We start from the raw sequence: 20,161 nt of genomic DNA on the forward strand, positions 1-20,161 counted from the left end.
GGGGTTCTTGGTATTCCTGTGGGTGAGAATTAGAAAGCTTTTAGGGACTCAGGACAGTGGTGGCTTCAGGTGACTGTTAGTCTGTGTATAACAGGTGGCACAGAGAAACCTCACTCTCTCATCATCAGTTCTGGTTGAGATGGGGACACTCAAGTATAATCAGAGCAATAGGTACTAAACAACTGGCAGGGCTTCCTACAGGTGCTTGGGGAGGTTCTCCAGTTTACTTCCATACATTCTTAATGAGGTTTTACCTCTCCTGGGCGTTTGTGTTTAAGCATCATTTCCCATACATATTACTCCATCTTGTCAGGATAGCTTTCCAGTTTCTTGCTTTAGAGGTTTCAAGACATTTTTGTCCCAGAACCCATTAAGGGAAAACTCTGTTGTGCTTGTTTTCCCTCCTCTTATTGCTTATCTCCTGCCTGTTTTCTCAAGCCTGTCATTCCAAACTCTCCTGGAATATAAAAAAACACCATTTCCAGGGACTTCCCTGGCAGTCCAGTGGGTGAGGTTCCAAGTGATCCCACATGCTGCCAGGCTGAAGAAACAAAAAAACCCCAACCCCTTTTCCAGACTCCTTCACCAGCAAGCTTCCTATTAAGTTCTATAAAGAGGTACTAGGAGGAAAGGGAAAAGGGGACATTTCTTTGCTGTTCCTCTCAGTGTTGGCAGTTGATCCCAAGCTTCCAAATGCCTTCAACTCCTCCAGAACCCTTTCAGAGCCCCAGCAGTAGCTGGGAGGTATGTCTTAAAAATCTGAACACCAAGTCTGCAGGATCCACTCTCCCACACATCCTGAGCACCTACATTCTAGTAACCAGAATCCTTCCCATGTGTTTCCCAGCTTTGAGGGTGGTAGCCACTTCTCACAGTGATCATTTTTGGGTTATCTGTGTTCCCTTTTGTTCCAACACCTGTCTAACCATTTTTCTATACTGCATACTCTGTTCAAATACCTATTACAGTTTTCTTTTTCAGTGAACTGTGATCAATAAACCCAGTATAACCTACATCTGTCTAGTATAAACTGACCAGAGTGGGATTCTAATCCTGCAGTAAAAAACAGACACCTAAACCTTTTATGGGTTTTAAGAGATGAAGAGGAATGACACAAACGATGGATAAACTCAATTTATGATCCCCAACTGAGTGAAAACCTGGATTGAACTAGTTTCACAGACAGAGCCTAGGTGCAGCAGCCTGGGACCACAAAAGCCAAGTTGAAGAGAAATGTAAAGTGAAATGTAAAGTAAGAGAAGGAAGGGTCCTCTCAGTTGAATTCAGGGTCCATGTTGCTCCCAGTCCTGCCACAAGGCAACTTACATTGAAGGGTTAAAAAAAAAAAAAAAGACAAAATTTAAAGTAATGATTATTTATTAAGATCTTTACACAGGAATCAAGTTATGGGTAAACACAGTAGAGGCTCACCTCCCCATTGCAGTTTTACACACCTTTATGCATACCAAATGTATAGAACTTGTATAGGAATTTGAAGAAGCCACAAGATATTTGAGGAATGGTTTCCTCTGAGGCTAAAGTCACTTGTGATCTGGGAGCTGTAACACAGGGAAGCTCATGGTCGGGGTCTCTTGTGACACAGAGCTAAAAATACATCCGGTAGGGGAGAGGTGAGTAGTGTTCGTGAGTAGACAGAAGGCAACTGCACTTTACTGGATGCTATACATGGGCACTTACAGTACACGGAGTCACTGGATAAGTGACTCTCCCCAAAGTGGGGTCAGATGGAGTAGTGACTGGAGGAGAGCCAGGAGAGACACTATCAATTTAAGGTTCTTCGTTGGGTCAGGGCCTGTGCCAGTTGCTCTATTACTTCCCTTAATTCTCCATTGCAACTCTTGGTTACATTGATTCCTGTTTACAAATTAAGAGAGATTAAGTAGCTTGCCTAAGGTCATACAGGTAGAGATCAAGTTAAGAAGGACATTATTTTCTTCCCTCCTGCACCACACGCCCCTTCTTTTGGTGGTCCAAAATTCATACACAGATTACTACTCCCACAGTTCAGTTCCTTATATGTGAACTAAGGAATCTAAGAGCTATTTAGTTTAAGTATTTATTTTTCTTTATTTGGCTACGCCAGGTCTTGGTTGTAGCACACAGGCTCTTGGAACTTTGTTTCAGCATGTGATATCTTTCAGTTGTGGTATGTGAACTCTTAGTTGCAGCATGCAGGATCTAGTCCCCTGACCAGGGATCGAACCCAGGCGCCCTGCATTGGGAACACGGAGTCTTAGCCTCTGGACCACCAGAAAAGTCCCTCTAGGAGTCTGTTTAAAGCCATTCACAGGTCCTACAAGTATCGGAGAGTGCAGATTTGGCTCCTGGGATTTAGTTTGCAGACTTCTGTGCTGGGGGGCTTTCAGTTGAGGCTTCTGGTGTGTTCAACAAGCTTCCTTCCCCTGGTAGGTCCTGAATTCTGTTCTTGTCTCATCTGCAGTGTGAGCCTGATGACAACTCCTCTCTGCTTTTCAAAGGTTTTCAGCCTTTTAGCCTCTGCTCTTAACAGTTTCAAAACTGTAGTTATCTTGATGAGAAAGTGGAACTTGTGTTTGATCACCTTCAAGTCTCTAAAAACTCCAGCTTCATGAGCTGGCCAAGAGTTCTGCCAGAGAGCAGACCTGTTCACCAGCGGAAGTCCTCATTCCCATTCTGCATTCAGAATAGGCACACACTACAAGTGGAAGAGGGGTTGCAAACATCAGTTCACCTCTCAGGTCTCCCCTCTCTAGAATCTTAGCCCCTAACTTAGTCCTCATTGTTTCAGTAGCTTTCTGATGTTTTTAAGTAGAAAATTTTACACTTTTATCTGGCTCTTCTCATTGTATTCAGCAGGACTGCAGGTCTACAGCACTGCTACCTGAAAAGCATAAGCTTTGCTTCTCAGATAATTTAAAAATAGTACATTAAAGCTAAATATATTCATTCACAATGGTATTTGCAAAAACTGTTACTTATTTTTCACATTGAAAAATCTTCCTAAATTATGATTCTTAGAATTTAAAGGAAAAAAAGAACTGCTTAGAGTGGTATAGGCTTAGATGCATAAATAGCCTTAATCTTATATTTAAGTTTTGAGTAGATGATACATTCAACATGATTGAAAATTCAAAAAGTAGAAAAACATCTAAACTCATTCTTCCACTTCTGTCTCCCAGCCACCCAGTTTCTTTCCCTGCTGGCAATACTGTTTTTCTCTCTCTTCAGTCAGTTCAATCCCTCAGTCGTGTCTGACTCTTTGCGACCCCATGAACCACAGCACTCTAGGCCTCCCTGTCCATCACCAACTCCCGAAGTCCACCCAAACCCATGTCCATCAAGTAGATGATGCCATCCAACCATCTCATCCTGTCGTCCCCTTTTCCTCCTGCCCTCAATCTTTCCCAGCATCAGGGTCTTTTCCAATGAGTCAGCTCTTCACATGAGGTGGCCAAAGTATTGGAATTTCAGCTTCAACATCAGTCCTTTCAATGAACACCCAGGACTGATCTCCTTTAGGATAGACTGGTTGGATCTCCTTGCAGTACAAGGGACTCTCAAGAGTCTTCTCCAACACCACAGTTCAAAAGCATCAATTCTTCGGCGCTCAGCTTTCTTCAGTCCAACTCTCACATCCGTACATGACCACTGGAAAAACCATAACCTTGACTAGATGGAACCTTTGTTGGCAAAGTAATGTCTCTGCTTTTTTGCTGTCATGACTTTCCTTCCAAGGAGTAAGCGTCTTTTAATTTCATGGCTGCAGTCACCATCTGCAGTGATTTTGGAGCCCCCCCAAAAAAAGTCAGCCACTGTTTCCCCATCTATCTGCCATGAAGTGATGGGACCGGATGCCATGATCTTCGTTTTCTGAATGTTGAGCTTTAAGCCCACTTGTTCACTCTCCTCTTTCACTTTCATCAAGAGGATCTTTAGTTTCTCTTCACTTTCTGCCATAAGGGTGGTGTCATCTGCATATCTGAGGTTATTGATATTTCTCCTGGCAATCTTGATTGCCAGCTTGTGCTTCCTCCAGCCAGCATTTCTCATGATGTACTCTGTATAGAAGTTAAATAAGCAGGGTGACAATATACAGCCTTGACATACTCCTTTTCCTATTTGGAACCAATCTGTTGTTCCATGTCCAGTTCTAACTGTTGCTTCCTGACCTGCATACAGGTTTCTCAATTCTCTTCTTTGGATAAATAGTTGCACACTATTCTACACTTGTATTTTTTGTTTACTCTATATCTTATAGTGCTTTTCATATCAGTAAAGTGGGGTTTTTTGTTTAACTGCTGTATAGTATTCCATTTTACCATCATTTATTGTCTCTTGATATGCTTATGGTTGTTTCTAACTTGTTATTACAAACAATACCATACAAAAATCTTTTGTGCATGCCATTCTACATATGTGTGAAATAGTAAGAAATTACTAGAGGTAAATTGCCAAGGTTACCTCTTCAGGGCTTAAAAGTTTTCTATTCATATCAAGCAACACATAAGAGTGCCTATTTCCCTACAGTTTTGCCAAGACTGGAAAAAAAACAAAAACAAAACCAAAACCCATACACAGATAAAAACAAAACCAAAAAAGCACCTTTATCTTTACTAACGAAGGATGGAAAAACATATGAGCATTGGTATAAGTGATATTATGCATCTTTTCACACATTCAAGAGCCATTTGTATTTCCTTTCCTGAGAACTGTTTCTTGGGAACATAAACTTTTCTAATTTTTCTTTTGAGTTGTTAGTCTTTTTCTTAATGTACTAGCAGACACTTTATAAAAAGAAATTAGTTTTTTGTGGTGAACTGTATCTACTTTTTCCCTAGTCTTCCATGTCTTCCAGTTTTCCTTTATGGTAGTTTTTACACAGAACTTATTTTCATGTTTTAATTTTTAACTGATAAAACATATAGTCCATTTTAATTTTTAATAATTATTTTAATTTTCAGATTTTCAGCCTCTGCACAGTTCTAGCACTCCTTGAGATATTAAACACTCATATCCGTTCCATAAAAATGGAAGGAAAAGTATCAATACATTATAATGACACAAAATATTTACTAGTTTTTTACAAAGATGCATACATGGTAGGATTATCAGAAAGACTAAGAAGTTAAAATTTGTGTTAAAACCAATTTTAGTCAGCAAGACTTTTCACAGACAAATAGGTGGTTATATATGTAAATCCTAAATACATTATACTATTTTTCTCCCTTTTTGGTCATGGACTATTCCAGGAAGATTTAACTGCATAATTTTATTTGAGAAATCCCTAAAATGTAAAGCAAAATTGGTCTTAAAAAAATATTGGTTTGATGAAAAGATGTTAGTCTACTTTAGACAAATTTGGTTAGTTTCTAAGTACACTTCATTTCAGCACAATCATTACTCAGGAGACAATCATTTTTGAGAAAGGGCAAACTAAATTTTAAGTTAGCATCAGGATTCTACCCATAATTAATCAATATTGAAGGATATGCCATCAGTATGCAGATTACAGAATTTTGGTTACAAAATTTGGAGAAAAAAAAATCAATGTCCAAAAGCACTGATAAATTTAAGCTACAATTATTAACTCTAGGACATTTTATTATGTTATTACCTTAATAGCATGGTTAACTAGACATCCATCAGAAATGCTGTTAAACCTATTATTTGCTCAAAGTTGTTCATACTACTGAGACAAAAGATCTCTAAGTTAAATTTCATAAAATGAAATTGCTGCCTTCCTATTTAACTTTTGGGGGTAAGATAGGGCAAAACCCAAGTATCATACTTTCTATTTTTGTCCATAAACACAAATAAGTCAGTACAATAACATAAGGAAATAAACACATGGTTAGTCAGGTTCTACAATACAGGATACTGTGACATAACTTTCCATTTTTTCTTCTGGAATAGTAGATTCGATAGTAAGGTGTGTAAAACTATAAAATCTAAATGTTTCTTTGTCATTCAGCAAAGAAACGACGAGGAAGAACACTCTGCCAGACTACACCCGCTACTCCATTCTAGAGCCAGCCGTCTGATCATCCCACACTGTTCATCTACCCACCTAGCCTCATCCCAAGACAAGCTCCTTTGCATCAACAGTCTAGTTTTGTCAACTAAGTCCTAATTTTCCAGAAAACCCTGATTTTTCTGATTTCACACTGACCCCAACCCATTTTAAGTCAAAGAAAATATTGTTAATACTTAATTAAAGCAGAGATGGAAATTAGTGTTATGAAAGATGTATGTCAAGTGCTCTGCAAATATGGGAAAGCTGCAAGAAAACAGCTTTTAAACCCTGCCTGGATACCTTAGCTACTTGATACTAATGTTGCTTTGATTACTAGTCAGGACAAAAAGGGGCTCAAAGGCCATAAAATATGCATTTTGGGGGAAATGCACGGAACTGAGTATTTCCTGGGAGTTGGCAAATGCAATTTTACATCTGTAAAGGCTGTCAACCTATACTTAGTACATCACAGTTATTGAAAAAGGAAAGGAGTGGGGCTCTTGCTTACAACTGAGTCCGGCAGAAACACATTCATATATTTCTCCTTTGTAATCACATGGTCCTTTAGAGATAATGAGTGTGTCTACAGAGCAGAGCTAATGAAAAATTTATAAAGAACCTATGATGGAAAGCTTCACAACCCAGTCTTACTGGATTATAAAATACTCTTCTTACTCAAGCATTACTTTGTGACTCTCTGAAACATCTGAAAAATACTTTTCTGTGACTTACTAGGCTGTAGGGAATGAGCAGTTTTAGATACATTACAATTATCATTAGTAGAATTTGCTATCTTTCTTCTATTAACCGAACATTTCAACTGGATCTTAAAAGAAGGTTGCTGATGGTTTTCATTTTTTGAGTCTGTCCGAGGTTTTGGCTGCTCTAGCTCAGTTTGTCTTTTGGAATTTCTGTCTCTGGAATTCTTTCTCTGTCCATTTAGTACTTTGTCTGGAGGTGAGGACACAGTCCGTAACTGATATCCATCTGGGGATCCTTTTTGCCGGTCTGGCCTCATTTGCTCTTGATCCACCTGTTCCTGAAGTTGTAATGCTAATAACCTGTCCTGCTTTTCTTGCTTATGTCTCTCAAAAAGTAGATGTTCCAAATCTATCAGTTTTTGGGTCAAGCTGATTTCTGTTTCCTCTTGGTCTGAGGAGGCTTTGGGGAACATTTTCCTTCTTTTTGCAGAAAAGCATGGCTCTCTGATTGCTTCAGACAAAGGTTCTAGGTTTCTTCTTTTGGAGGTACCTTTACTGATTTGTAGGTGAGACTCTTCATTTTCTGTTCCAACCGTGTTGTTTCTAAGGAACTGTGTCATATCTGATACAGTACATTCACTCTCTGTTTCACCACAAGGCTCAGTGGCAGCATCTCCAGAGTAGGGAACTCTGGCTTTAGGTTCCTCAAGATTGATGACACATAACCCTTTTTCATGATTGCTTGGTCCTGTTTCAACTTTTCCTTCAAGGTACCATTCTCCATCACTGGTATATAACTGAGGCATAGGTGACTCCACTGAAGACTTTGCACCTTGTTCCTGAACTTCAAGATATATTTGAGGAGAAAGCGTTGGCATATCTTCTTCAACCTCTGTGTCTTGCCATGTAGGGCTCTTCACATCACTGTTGTCATCAATTTTCTGTAGAAAACAGAAAAAGATTGAATGAACCAAGGGTAACCATCAAGTCATAACATATAAGTCTTATTATACTAACACCAAAACTGAGTTGTCAGTATATACTATAATTACCTGATTATTACTACTACTAAGATATATTAGTTCTTAATAGTATTTTTATTCTGTGTGCCAACTTAAGGTATTTCTTCATTTTCACTCCCATGAAAACCTGCAGCTCAAAACCCACAAGTCAGTTTTATATATGGCCAGGAGCTGGCACCATGACTTGACCTCTCATCTGTTAAACTTCCTCCAAACCAGGGACTTTTAATCCCTTTTTGTGTCACAAACCCTCCTCCTTTTGGCATTTTTGTGAAGCTGACAGGCCTCTTCTGAGAATAATATTTTAAAACATAAAAGTAAATACATAGGGATCAATTTATATTGCAACATAGTTATTAAAATCTTATGATATAATAATGCATATCATGAATACATTAAATAATAAGATCTAGTGACAAGTCTAATAATTTGTAACACTGAAGGAGGGATGAGTATAAATGTTTCAAGAGATCTACAACAAATGTAATATGTTATTGGTAACAAAGACACAGGTACTGTTGACAGTATTATGGTTTGCTGCTTATATTCATGACTTTGCTGCTAAGTCACTTCAGTCATGTCCGACTCTGTGTGACCCCACAGACAGCAGCCCACCAGGCTCCCCTGTCCCTGGGATTCTCCAGGCAAGAATACTGGAGTGGGTTGCCATTTCCTTCTCCAATGAATGAAAGTGAAAGTGAAGTCACTCAGTCGTGTCCGACTCAGCAATCCCATGGACCACAGCCTACCAGGCTCCTCCGTCCATGGGATCTTCCAGGCAAAAGTACTGGAGCTGGTTGCCATTGCCTTTTCCAATTCATGACTATAGGAAACACTAAAATGAGAGGTCAGGCGGAAGATAAACCTTTTCTTCTATCCAGGTTCATATTTACTCTATGGATTCTACCCACAGACCTTAGGTTAAGAACCCTTGCTTTAGCCAGTATAATTCTTCTCACTTACAGGTCTTGGGTAAATTAAGATGTAGGATTAGTTTTGACCATGGGAAAGCCTTAAGAAAGGCTTCAATGAAAATTTGCTTCAAGACAAAAATTATTTCTTGTTCAAGATCGTAACTGTTCTTTTACCTACTTTGCTTTGCATTTATTGTTCCTCATAACATTTCTTGTGAACCAATGTAGTCTGGGTTGGACAAATTCTAAGCTGCCTACCACGTTTTGCTGTGAGTATTAATATCAAGATAGGGGGAAAAAAAATACCAGCCTTCAATGCCTCCTTCCATCAATCATTAGTCCCAGCGTAAGCCAGACTATCTGGACTTGAATTTCCCTCTATTATCTCTACTTAAGAGACTCTTTGTGGCTAAGCTGGTAAAGAATCTGCCTGAAATGTGGGAGGCCTGGGTTAGATCCCTGGGTTGGGAAGATCCTCTGGAGAAGGGAATGGCTACCCACTCTAGTATTCTGGCTTGGAGAATTCCATGGATTTGTACAGTGTATGGGGTCACAAAGAGCTGGACATGGCTGAGTGACTCACTTTCACAGGACTGTGAGCAATTCTCTTGCCTCTGCATGCCTCGGTTTTCTCAACTATAATTGGACACAAGGATACCTTACAGAATTGGTGGTTGTGATGAAGATTAAACAAAATACATACATTTTGGGGCACATAAATATCCATTAAGTGTTAGGTACTATAAAACCACCTACCTGAATTGAAAAAAATTTATGAACCTATTTACAAAACTTTGGTTAACAAAACTTCTATATAGGACATTGATCTTGGTGTCAGCTCATTTTTTCTAGTGCTATCTTCCCGGAAATATGATAGAGGTGGAATGTCACTTGTTACTAGGCCTCATAGCTTATGATAAAAATGACCCTTATTGTTGAACTGCATCTGTACTAGGAGACCTAGGAGGGATCTTTAATCCCCTACAGGAAGCCAAAGTTCAGGGCTTTGGTAAACGACTTACAACTCTTTGACTGGCTCTGTTCCTTACCTGGACCTCTGGAAGCTACACCCATGAGTCGTTACAGTAAATAATTGACTCTTATGGGGCATGGGACTTCTAAATCTTCATGGTGACTACACTCCTCTGCATGGTCTCACTTCCAGGCCATCACTTAGGAGCTCTGCAGTGAGGATTCTTGCTGAACAGATATGCCTGATGCTGCCCTACTAGCACGCTTTATTTCCCATTCTGTTATCTTTTAAGTGAAGCTGGTACCAGGGGTAGCCTATTTAGTTTTGTGAGTCTGATGATCTAGGTCAGTTCAGTTCAGTTCAGTTCAGTCACTCAGTCGTGTCCGACTCTTCGAAACCCCATGAATCGCAGCACGCCAGGCCTCCCTGTCCATCACCAACTCCCAGAGTTCACTCAGACTCACATCCATCGAGTCAGTGATGCCATCCAGCCATCTCATCCTCTGTCGTCCCCTTCTCCTCCTGCCCCCAATCCCTCCCAGCATGAGTCAACTCTTCGCATGAGGTGGCCAAAGTACTGGAGTTTCAGCTTTAGCATCAGTCCTTCCAAAGAAATCCCAGGGCTGATCTCCTTCAGAATGGACTGGTTGGATCTCCTTGCAGTCCAAGGGACTCTCAAGAGTCTTCTCCAACACCACAGTTCAAAAGCATCAATTCTTCGGCACTCAGCCTTCTTCACAGTCCAACTCTCACATCCATACGTGACCACAGGAAAAACCATACCCTTAACTAGACGAACCTTTGCTGGCAAAGTAATGTCTCTGCTTTTGAATATGCTATCTAGGTTGGTCATAACTTTCCTTCCAAGGAGTAAGTGTCTTTTAATTTCATGGCTATAGTCACCTAGGTCAGGGATATACAAATTTTGCCCATGGACAAAATTCAACCTGGTGTTTGCTCTTATAAACAGTTTTACTGGAACAAAAACAAGCTCATTCGTTTACATTTTATTCTGGATGTTTCCACGTGAAAACAAATCATTAAATAGTTGTGACTGAGACCACCTGGGCCACAAAGCCTAAAATATTTACTATCTGGCTTTTTAGAGAAAAAAATCTGCTGACTCCTAGCTTAGGTGAGACTAAGATGATTAAGAAGGTGTATTCCATTTACTACAGTGACTTTTTTTTTTAAAAAGTTAGGAAACTACAAGTATTAACGATCTATAGTATTAATAAACTTGCCAAGTCAAGAATATCTTTAGCATCCACAAACCTTAGACATGGAGCTTTTTCTGTCTTCCTGTACAACTTCAGACTGTGATGCTGACCCAAGTTGAGATTTAGGTGACAAATACCTTTAGAAAAAAAGAGTTTGAAGTTAATTACACTTTAATAAAATATATATATTAAAAAAAAAAGTTTGCCAAAATTTGAACGCTTTGAAACACAAGTGGCATGTATCCAATGAAATAAAGCCAGATTAGCTATTTATGCTCAAAGTTGTCTCACTTGCTACTTGGCTGATTTATCAGAAAAAGTGTTATTTTATCTCCCTGTCTCAGGTATTTTGGTCTAGCTCTCGAACAACACTTACAAGTCCGAGTATTGATATTTTAGTGAAAAATAGGAGAAAAGGAAGCAAAAGTCAAATCTAAATTATTCCTGAATTCTCAAAATAATCTAAATAGGTAGGTCTTGGCATCAAAACAACCTAAGACTGTATAGTCTTTCCAAAAGTAATGGAAATGACATTTTAAATTAGGAGAAAGAATATGTTAGTTTATTTTTAATGTCAGAAATTCTACATTTTTTATCTCTGAAAAATGGTCCATGATCAGATTCTTTACCATTTTGGTATAGAGATTTTATTACATACAAATTTATATCAACTATCTGCTCAGAGACATGAGATTTATCAATATGTTAGCATAAGAGCTGGAAAAGGCAATGGCAACCCACTCCAGTACTCTTGCCTGGAAAATCCCATGGACGGAGGAGCCTGGTAGGCTGCAGTCCATGGAGTCGCTAAGAGTCGGACACGACTGAGCGACTTCACTTTCACTTTCATGCACTGGAGGAGGAAATGGCAACCCACTCCAGTGTTCTTGCCTGGAGAATCCCAGGGACGGCGGGGCCTGGTGGGCTGCCATCTATGGGGTCGCACAGAGTTGGACATGACTGAAGCGACTTAGCAGCAGCAGCAGCATAAGAGCACATCTCGATCTAAGCATCAGTTTATTCTTGTATTTCTGATAAATTTTTATGTTTATATATTTCAAAGTATATATTTAGATTCAAGAAGATTTATGACAATTATATCCTTTATGTGTGTGTATGCTAAGTTGCTTCTCAAACTCATGTCCAACTCTTTGCGACCCTATGGACTATAGCCTGTCAGGCTCCTGTGTCCAAAGGATTCTCCAGGCAAGAATACTGGAGTGGGTTGCCGTTTCTTTCTCCAGAGGATCTTCCTGACCCAAGGATCAAGCCTGTCCCTTTTTATGTCTCCTGCATTGGCTGGCAGGTTCTTTTACCAACAAGCATCACCTGGGAAGCCCCCTATATCCTTTATGCTGAATAATATTATATCGATTTGAAATATCCCTGCTTTTCTCTTGATTTCTACTTTACATAATATCAGCATTAACAATATTGATGCTACATGTCTGCTTTTTCTCTTAATAGCAACCACCTCTTTTAACACTGCCCTCTCCCTATAAATCTTCATCTCCCTGTCCCAAATTTCCACCATCTCAAATCCTAAATTTCTATGAATTTTGGAAGGGGGTAAATCACCTGCACATATTTATCTAGTTGAACCAAAAGCCCTTACATGTTTTTGAAGTCTAGATTGTAGTTGATAAACTTCTTCGACTATGAATTACTATGGGAAACCTTATCAACTCGTCTTGCTGCTAAGAGGGGCACAGTGGGGCAACTAAATTCACTCCACTGTTGACTACCTGACTCATGTTTTTTGTATAGTAGGGAAGAAATGTAATATATAAACTGGGAAAAACAGAGTGGGGTAAGATCTAGATGCCAAATTGTAAACTCTTTCAATGAGGATGGCCTTATACTGGACTAGTTTTTTTTTTCATTTGAATCCAAACCAAGAGAAGAAGGAATCCAACTGATTGATTTTGAGAAAATGGTACCAACATGGAAATACTGAGCAGTCAAGATAAAAAAAGGCTTCACATCTCTTCATGCTAGCCAGGAATCTAAGCTATGTGAGCATCTCTCTTATTTTCACTTTATATTAATCTCAGACAATCTAGAGAGTTTCATGCAGAGTTGATGGGCCAAATTTTGATACAGCAGTATTTCATATTCACTTACTTCTGAATATCTCCAGTGTTTGTTTGTTTGTTTTTACTTTTCTTTTGTGATTTGGTTGTGACTGGATCAGATTTTCTGGAATTCAAAGGCGAAGCCAAAACACTTCCCTCACAGAAATTGTTCTTCGACAACAGAAAAAGCATAAAACAATTTTAAAATAAAATAAGCTATTAATTAACTCAGAATCCACAATAGAATTTTTCAGGTATTATGCTCATTATACTTAAATTCTATATATCCTGTGAAATAATACTGACCATGCAAAAATTAGTATAAACAAGATTAAGTTTATCTAAGTTGGTCTAAATTGCATTATTACCCTACTTTAGATAAACACAAACAGCATGATGATACTAATCTCATTAACTGATCATTTTTTAATTTTTCTAATGAATAATTTCATATATTTATAACTACTTTAACCTATAGGGGAAAATTGAAAAAGCTGGGGCTATACCTGGAATAAAAGTTATTTTATGTAAAATAATTTAATTGGGGAATTTAAGGGCATATCAATAAATAGCATGAATATTTACTTCCTATCTCATGACAGACCCATAAGTTTCCTACTATGTCACTGGAAAAATTAACATACTTGGTGGTGGTTGACATTTGGCCTTGAACCACCAAACTTTTATTCCAAAATATCAATAGATCTGCTCTTATAATCCCATGTGAAAACAAGAATTAGAACAATAATTCTCGAAAGACAAAGTTGACCCCAGGGTTTCCTCTTTGATATATTTTCTTTCCTATCCCATTTGTTATTCTATCGGTCTTTTTTTGGCCTTGCTGCTCAGCTAGCAGGATCTTAGTTCCCGCATCAAGGACTGAATCCAGCGCTATGGCAGTGAAAGTGCTGAGTTATAATCACTGAACTGCCAGGGAAGTTCCACAGTCTATGTCTTTTACTTAATTTCTCAGTTGTGTAAAGTTCTGAAACTATTCCACTTAAATTTTAAAAGGAAATATAATTTTTAAAAGGGTGTACATTCTAAAACTCAGTTATATTATGAATGGCAAGTCTCTCAAAAAATGGAGGGAAAAATCAATTCTGGATATACTTCACTTTGGTAAATATATTTTAAGATATCTGTTGTTTGAAAACAGAAGAATTGTTTTTAGAGGCTCTCAAACCTGCACACACACGTCCCCAGAGGGGAGTGGTATTCCCTAAATCCCACCCCCAGAGATTTTGTATTTTAAAAGAACTTCAAGTGATTCTGCCAGGTCCTTTCAAATTACTGGGTCTCACTGTATCCTTTGGTCTTAAAGTATGTGTTCTATCATCCTTCCCTTAATTCACTGTCCCCTAGGCAGTAATTTTTAACCATGGCAAGATAACAAAATCCAGGTTTAATATGTTATATAAGAATTTAGGGACTTCCCTTGAGGTCCAGTGTTTAAGACTCGTGCTTCCATGCAGGGGGCAGGGGTTCAATGCCTGATTGGGTGACTAAGATTCTACAAGCCGCGCAGCATGGACAAAAAAGAATTTAATGTGCTTCACTTTCAAAAAGTGATTGGCATCCATACAGTGGAATATTTTACCACTATTACAAAAGAATTATAGACTATATGTAGCAATATGAAAAATCTCTTATGAAATATCAAGTGAAAAAGGTCAGGAAACAGTTTATGAAGCTAAATCTCTTCCTGACCCTTGATGTTGGACCAAGTCAAGTGATTTGCTTTATTAAATGGCATGTAAACTGTCATGATGCTTAAACAGAAGCGTTAGGAACCACTGCATGGTTGGCTTTTATTCTCTTTCCTCTTCCGTAAGAATGGCATGGCCTAAAGAGGACTCCCTCTTCACATGGAACACCACCAAATCAGCTGACATGAATCGTGAACAAGTCATAAATGTGGGTGGTTGAAAGCCTGAGATATGGGGATCATTTGTTACCTCTGCAATGCTGACTGATGCCATTTCCCATTTACATGTAAAATGATAAAGGAGAAGAAATTTGTGAACATAAAATACTAAATAAACCTACATTCAAAAGGAAAAAAAAAAGGTCAGGAAAAAAAAAAACAACCCAGTGTGATTCATTTTAGGTGAAAAAAAAAAGTTATAAGTAAGAAACCATTAATAGTGCTAACCTTTGGGGAAAGAGCCTGATGTAATGGAATAAGAATAGGAGTGGAAAAGTGGGAGGGGGAAATGGAGTTTTCATTTTCCACTGAACAGCTTCCTACGTAACTGAATTTACTTATGAAAAATAAAAATTTTTTATAGAATACTTGGGGGACTTCCCCAACAGTCCAGTGGTTAAGACTTTGCTTTCCAATGAGGGGGTATGGGTTTGATTCCTGGTCGGGGAGCTAAGATTCCACATGCCTCATGGCTAAAAAACAAAACATGAAAATAACAGAAGCAATATTGTAACAAATTCAATAGACTTTAAAAATGATCTACATTAAAAAAAAAAATTCTTAACAAACAAAAAAATCCCCAAACAAACCAAGAAAACCACATACTTGGATTAGAGCAAATATATAACAACATGCCAAAAAAGTTTTGTTTTAGGTAGAGCAAATATGTCAGAAATAGTTTCAGTTATGGTGAATGCTTCCTCTTTAGACTGTTCAAAATCAAACAAAGCAATAGTAATGGGAATACTTCAAAGTTCTTTCTTGAAACTTACAATATCAAGGCTCAGTCTTCTTGCCAGTTCTTCATCACTTTTCAGTTGTTCTTCCATTTCTCTGTGCCTTTTTTCTGCCTGTCTCTTTTCCTCCTCTTCCTCCTCTGCCAGTAATTTCTGAATGTATTCTTCACTGGCTTTGTTTTCTTCTTCCTCACAGGCTCGCCGCTCTGCCTCTACCTTAAAGATGATTAATAAAGAACAATCCTTCTCTGAACTTTTGAGTACACGTGCAATACTTCTTAATAAGAATAGTGAAAAAAAAAAAGAAACAACAACAAATTGGCAGGATTTGAGGGAATTAAAATCCCTCAAATGAAGGTCAAATCTGGAGAGGCCATTTCCTGTAAAGTAGTTCAGGAAGTCTCCTTTAGGAAGCCTCCCCAGTAGGTCCAATGAAACTTTGATCAAAGCCTCATCCCTCCTTGTTTCAGTCCTTATCACAGTTTCTATTACACTATAATACAGTTTTGGAAGTCTTCCTAGGGGATACTTTTCCTTAGGTAATAGAAGGTCACGTTCTGACTAACTTTGGCTTAGGTTTCTGAACCAAACACAAGCAAGGGAATGGAATGATAAAAACTGAATTAAACTGTTTTTTATGAGTTTTATGAGGAAAGACAAAGAAAAACTGTAATAGATTAGCAAGTGATCTAACTTTCTTAGCTCAGTAAATGGCAGAGTAGAGGCTCAAACTCAGCTTTCTGGACCTAAGACCATGCTTGTGGGCATTTAAACTATACTTCCTGAAAGAAATAATGTTAAGAACTACTTTAGAAATCCAAAGGACCTGACTCGAAAATAAGTCCTTGATTCAATTCAAGTGAAGGAAATAGGAGGAAAGATTTGTTAAGTTTTCTTGCTCTTAAAGGAAAGCCACTGGAAGAGACTGCTGTTTCTTCCTCTGCATATCATTGTATATGCAGCTGAGGTTCAGAAATGTGCAGCTGTCTTGCTATTAACCTGAGGATAAAGCCAGGTGACAGAAGTCAGCAAAGAAATGGAACCAGAGCTGTGGATGAAACCAACCCAGAAGTCCCTACTAATCTCTGGAATTCCAATAAATTATAGTTTTTTTCACCTATACCCAAAATCATCCTGATAAAACCTGTTCTCACTACATTGTTGTGAACATTAAATTATTTCTTAAACCCTTACTTAAAGACATTATTTAGACAATATGCTGACAATTAACTACTATGATTATTTATTAGCTCTTGTAGAGCTCACATGGTCTAATACAGTAGCCACTAGCTACATGTGGCTACTGAAATGTGACTAGTCCGAATTGAGATGTAGTATAAGTACAAAATACACAGTTGAAGACTAAATAAGAATAATCAATACTTTCTATACTGACTACATAATAAAATATTTTAGATACAATATATATAAAAATTTCATGTTTTTTAAAAAATTAAAATGTGGCTAATAGGAAACTTTCAACTGTGTATGAACCCATTGGACAACATTGCTCTAGACTAATCAGGGTAGGAGGAGTACTAAGGTTTTCCTGCTGCTACTGCTAAGTCACTTCAGTCATGTCCGACTCTGTGCGACCCCACAGATGGCAGCCCACCAGGCTCCCCCGTCCCTGGGATTCTCCAGGCAAGAACACTGAAGCGGGTTGCCATTTCCTTCTCCAATGCAGGAAAGTGAAAAGTGAAAGTGAAGTCCGACTCTTAGAGACCCCATGGACTGCAGCCCACCAGTCTCCTCCGTCCATGGGATTTTCCAGGCAAGAGTAGTGGAGTGGGGTGCCACTGCCTTCTCCGTAGGCTCTCCTAGTACTAGTGAAATCCAAAGACCCCGCTTTTCCTAATTAGGTACTTGACAAAGAAAGTAGACTGAGCACCAAAGAACTGATCTTTTGAACTGTGGTGCTGGTGAGACTCTTGAGAGTCTCTTGGACAACAAGGAGATCAAACCAGTCGATCCTAAAGGAAATCAACCCTGAATATTCACTGGAAGGGGTAATGCTGAAGCTGAAACTCCAGTATTTTGGCTACCTGATGCACAGAGCCGACTCACTGGAAAAGACCTGTTGCTGTGAAAGATTGAAGGCTGGAGAAGGGGATGACAGAGGACGATGGTTGGGTGGCATCACTGACTCAATGGACATGAGTTTGAGCAAGCTCCAGAAGCTGGTGAAGGACAGGGAAGCCTGGTGTGCTGCAATACATGATGTCAGAGTTGGACATGACTGAAAGACTGAAAAACAACTTCACAATTAGCCCTTTATGCTTTCCTCATCTAAAGGCACTGTTTCTGCCTCTAAAATTCATATACTGAAGCCCTAACTCCTCAATGTGACATTTACAGGTGGGGCCTTCAGGAGGTAATAGGATCATGAGGGTGGACTCCTCATGAAAGGGACTAGTAGCCCATGCCCCAAGGGCGGCGGCCAAGAGGAGTTACCCTAAGTCCGAGGTCAGGGGCAGCGACAGAGAGTGCCAGGCTGCAATGGCACAGGAACAGCTGAGAAGAGCTACCCAAGTCTGAGGTCAGGGGCGGCGGCCAGGAGGAGCCACCCCATGTCTGAGGTCAGGGGCGGCGGCTGAGAGGAGATACCCTGCGAACGAGGTCAGGGGCAGCAGCCGGGAGGAGCTACCCCACGCCCCCACTCCGGAGACAAGGGGTGGCGGCCAGGAGGATCAACCCCAGGTCCAAGGAGAGGTGGATACGCCGGCGCAGGAGGGCCTAGAGGAGCTATCCCACGTTGAAGGTCAAGAAGGGCGGCGGTGAGGAGATACCCCTCATCCAAGGTAAGGAGCAGCGGCTGCGCTTTGCTGGAGCAGCCATGAAGAGACACCCCACGCCCAAGGTAAGAGAAACCCAAGTAAGATGGTAGGTGTTGCAAGAGGGCATCAGAGGGCAGACATGCTGAAACCATACTCACAGAAAACTAGTCAATCTAATCACACTAGGACCACAGCCTTGTCTAACTCAATGAAACTAAGCCATGCCCGTGGGGCAACCCAAGACAGGCGGGTCATGGTGGAGAGATCTGACAGAATGTGTGGTCCACTGGAGAAGGAAATGGCAAACCACTTCAGTATTCTTGCCTTGAGAACCCCATGAACAGTATGAAAAGGCAAAATGATAGGATACTGAAAGAGGAACTCCGCAGGTCAGTAGGGGCCCAATATGCTACTGGAGATCAGTGGAGAAATAACTCCAGAAAGAATGAAGGGATGGAGCCAAAGCAAAATCAATAGCCAGCTGTGGATGTGACTGGTGATAGAAGCAAGGTCCGATGCTGTAAAGAGCAATATTGCATAGGAACCTGGAATGTCAGGTCCATGAATCAAGGCAAATTGGAAGTGGTCAAACAAGAGATGGCAAGAATGAATGTCGACATTCTAGGAATCAGCAAACTAAAATGGACTGGAATGGGTGAATTTAACTCAGATGACCATCATATCTACTACTGCGGGCAGGAATCCCTCAAAAGAAATGGAGTAGCCATCATGGTCAACAGAAGAGTCCGTAATGCAGTACTTGGATGCAATCCCAAAATGACAGAATGAATTCTGTTCGTTTCCAAGGCAAACCATTCAATATCACAGTAATCCAAGTCTATGCCCCAACCAGTAACGCTGAAGAAGCTGAAGTTGAACGGTTCTATGAAGACCTACAAGACCTTTTAGAACTAACACCCAAAAAAGATGCCCTTTTCATTATAGGGGACTGGAATGCAAAAGTAGGAAGTAAAGAAACACCTGGAGTAACAGGCAAATTTGGCCTTAGAATACAGAATGAAGCAGGGCAAAGACTAATAGAGTTCTGCCAAGAAAATGCACTGGTCATAGCAAACACCCTCTTCCAACAACACAAGAGAAGACTACATATGGACATCACCAGATGGTCAACACCGAAATCAGACTGATTATATTCTTTGCAGCCAAAGATGGAGAAGCTCTATACAGTCAGCAAAAACAAGACCAGGAGCTGACTGTGGCTCAGATCATGAACTCCTTATTGCCAAATTCAGACTTAAATTGAAGAAAGTCGGGGAAACCACTAGACCATTCAGGTATGACCTAAATCAAATCCCTTATGATTATACAGTGGAAGTGAGAAATAGATTTAAGGGCCTAGATCTGATAGATAGAGTGCCTGATGAACTATGGAATGAGGTTCGTGCCACTGTACAGGAGACAGGGATCAAGACCATCCCCATGGAAAAGAAATGCAAAAAAAGCAAAATGGCTGTCTGGGGAGGCCTTACAAATAGCTGTGAAAGAAGAGAAGCGAAAAGCAAAGGAGAAAAGGAAAGATATAAACATCTGAATGCAGAGTTCCAAAGAATAGCAAGAAGAGATAAGAAAGCCTTCTTCAGCGATCAATGAAAAGAAATAGAGGAAAACAACAGAATGGGAAAGACTAGAGGTCTCTTCAAGAAAATTAGAGATACCAAGGGGACATTTCATGCAAAGATGGGCTCGATAAAGGACAGAAATGGTATGGACCTAACAGAAGCAGAAGATATTAAGAAGAGATGGCAAGAATACACAGAAGAACTGTACAAAAAAGATCTTCA

At 39.6% G+C, this 20,161-nt stretch overlaps 1 protein-coding gene across 1 annotated transcript in view; it reads right to left on the reverse strand.

Moving 5' to 3' along the window:
• Window positions 1-4,929: 4,929 nt before the first annotated feature.
• RNF168 (ring finger protein 168, E3 ubiquitin protein ligase) overlaps window positions 4,930-20,161 on the reverse strand; it is a 23,578-nt gene continuing 8,346 nt past the window's right edge. Inside the window, exons 4-7 of the mRNA XM_010834339.1 lie at window positions 15,619-15,798; window positions 12,968-13,089; window positions 10,899-10,980; window positions 4,930-7,655 (exon numbers count right to left, since the gene is read on the reverse strand). Of these exons, the coding sequence (XP_010832641.1) occupies window positions 6,696-7,655; window positions 10,899-10,980; window positions 12,968-13,089; window positions 15,619-15,798 (1,344 nt within the window). The 3' untranslated portion in view covers window positions 4,930-6,695. The remainder of the gene's footprint in view (window positions 7,656-10,898; window positions 10,981-12,967; window positions 13,090-15,618; window positions 15,799-20,161) is intronic.

This window comes from Bison bison, unplaced genomic scaffold, assembly GCF_000754665.1.
Source record: "Bison bison bison isolate TAMUID 2011002044 unplaced genomic scaffold, Bison_UMD1.0 scf7180017864032, whole genome shotgun sequence".
In the NCBI taxonomy this organism is placed as follows: domain Eukaryota; kingdom Metazoa; phylum Chordata; class Mammalia; order Artiodactyla; family Bovidae; genus Bison; species Bison bison.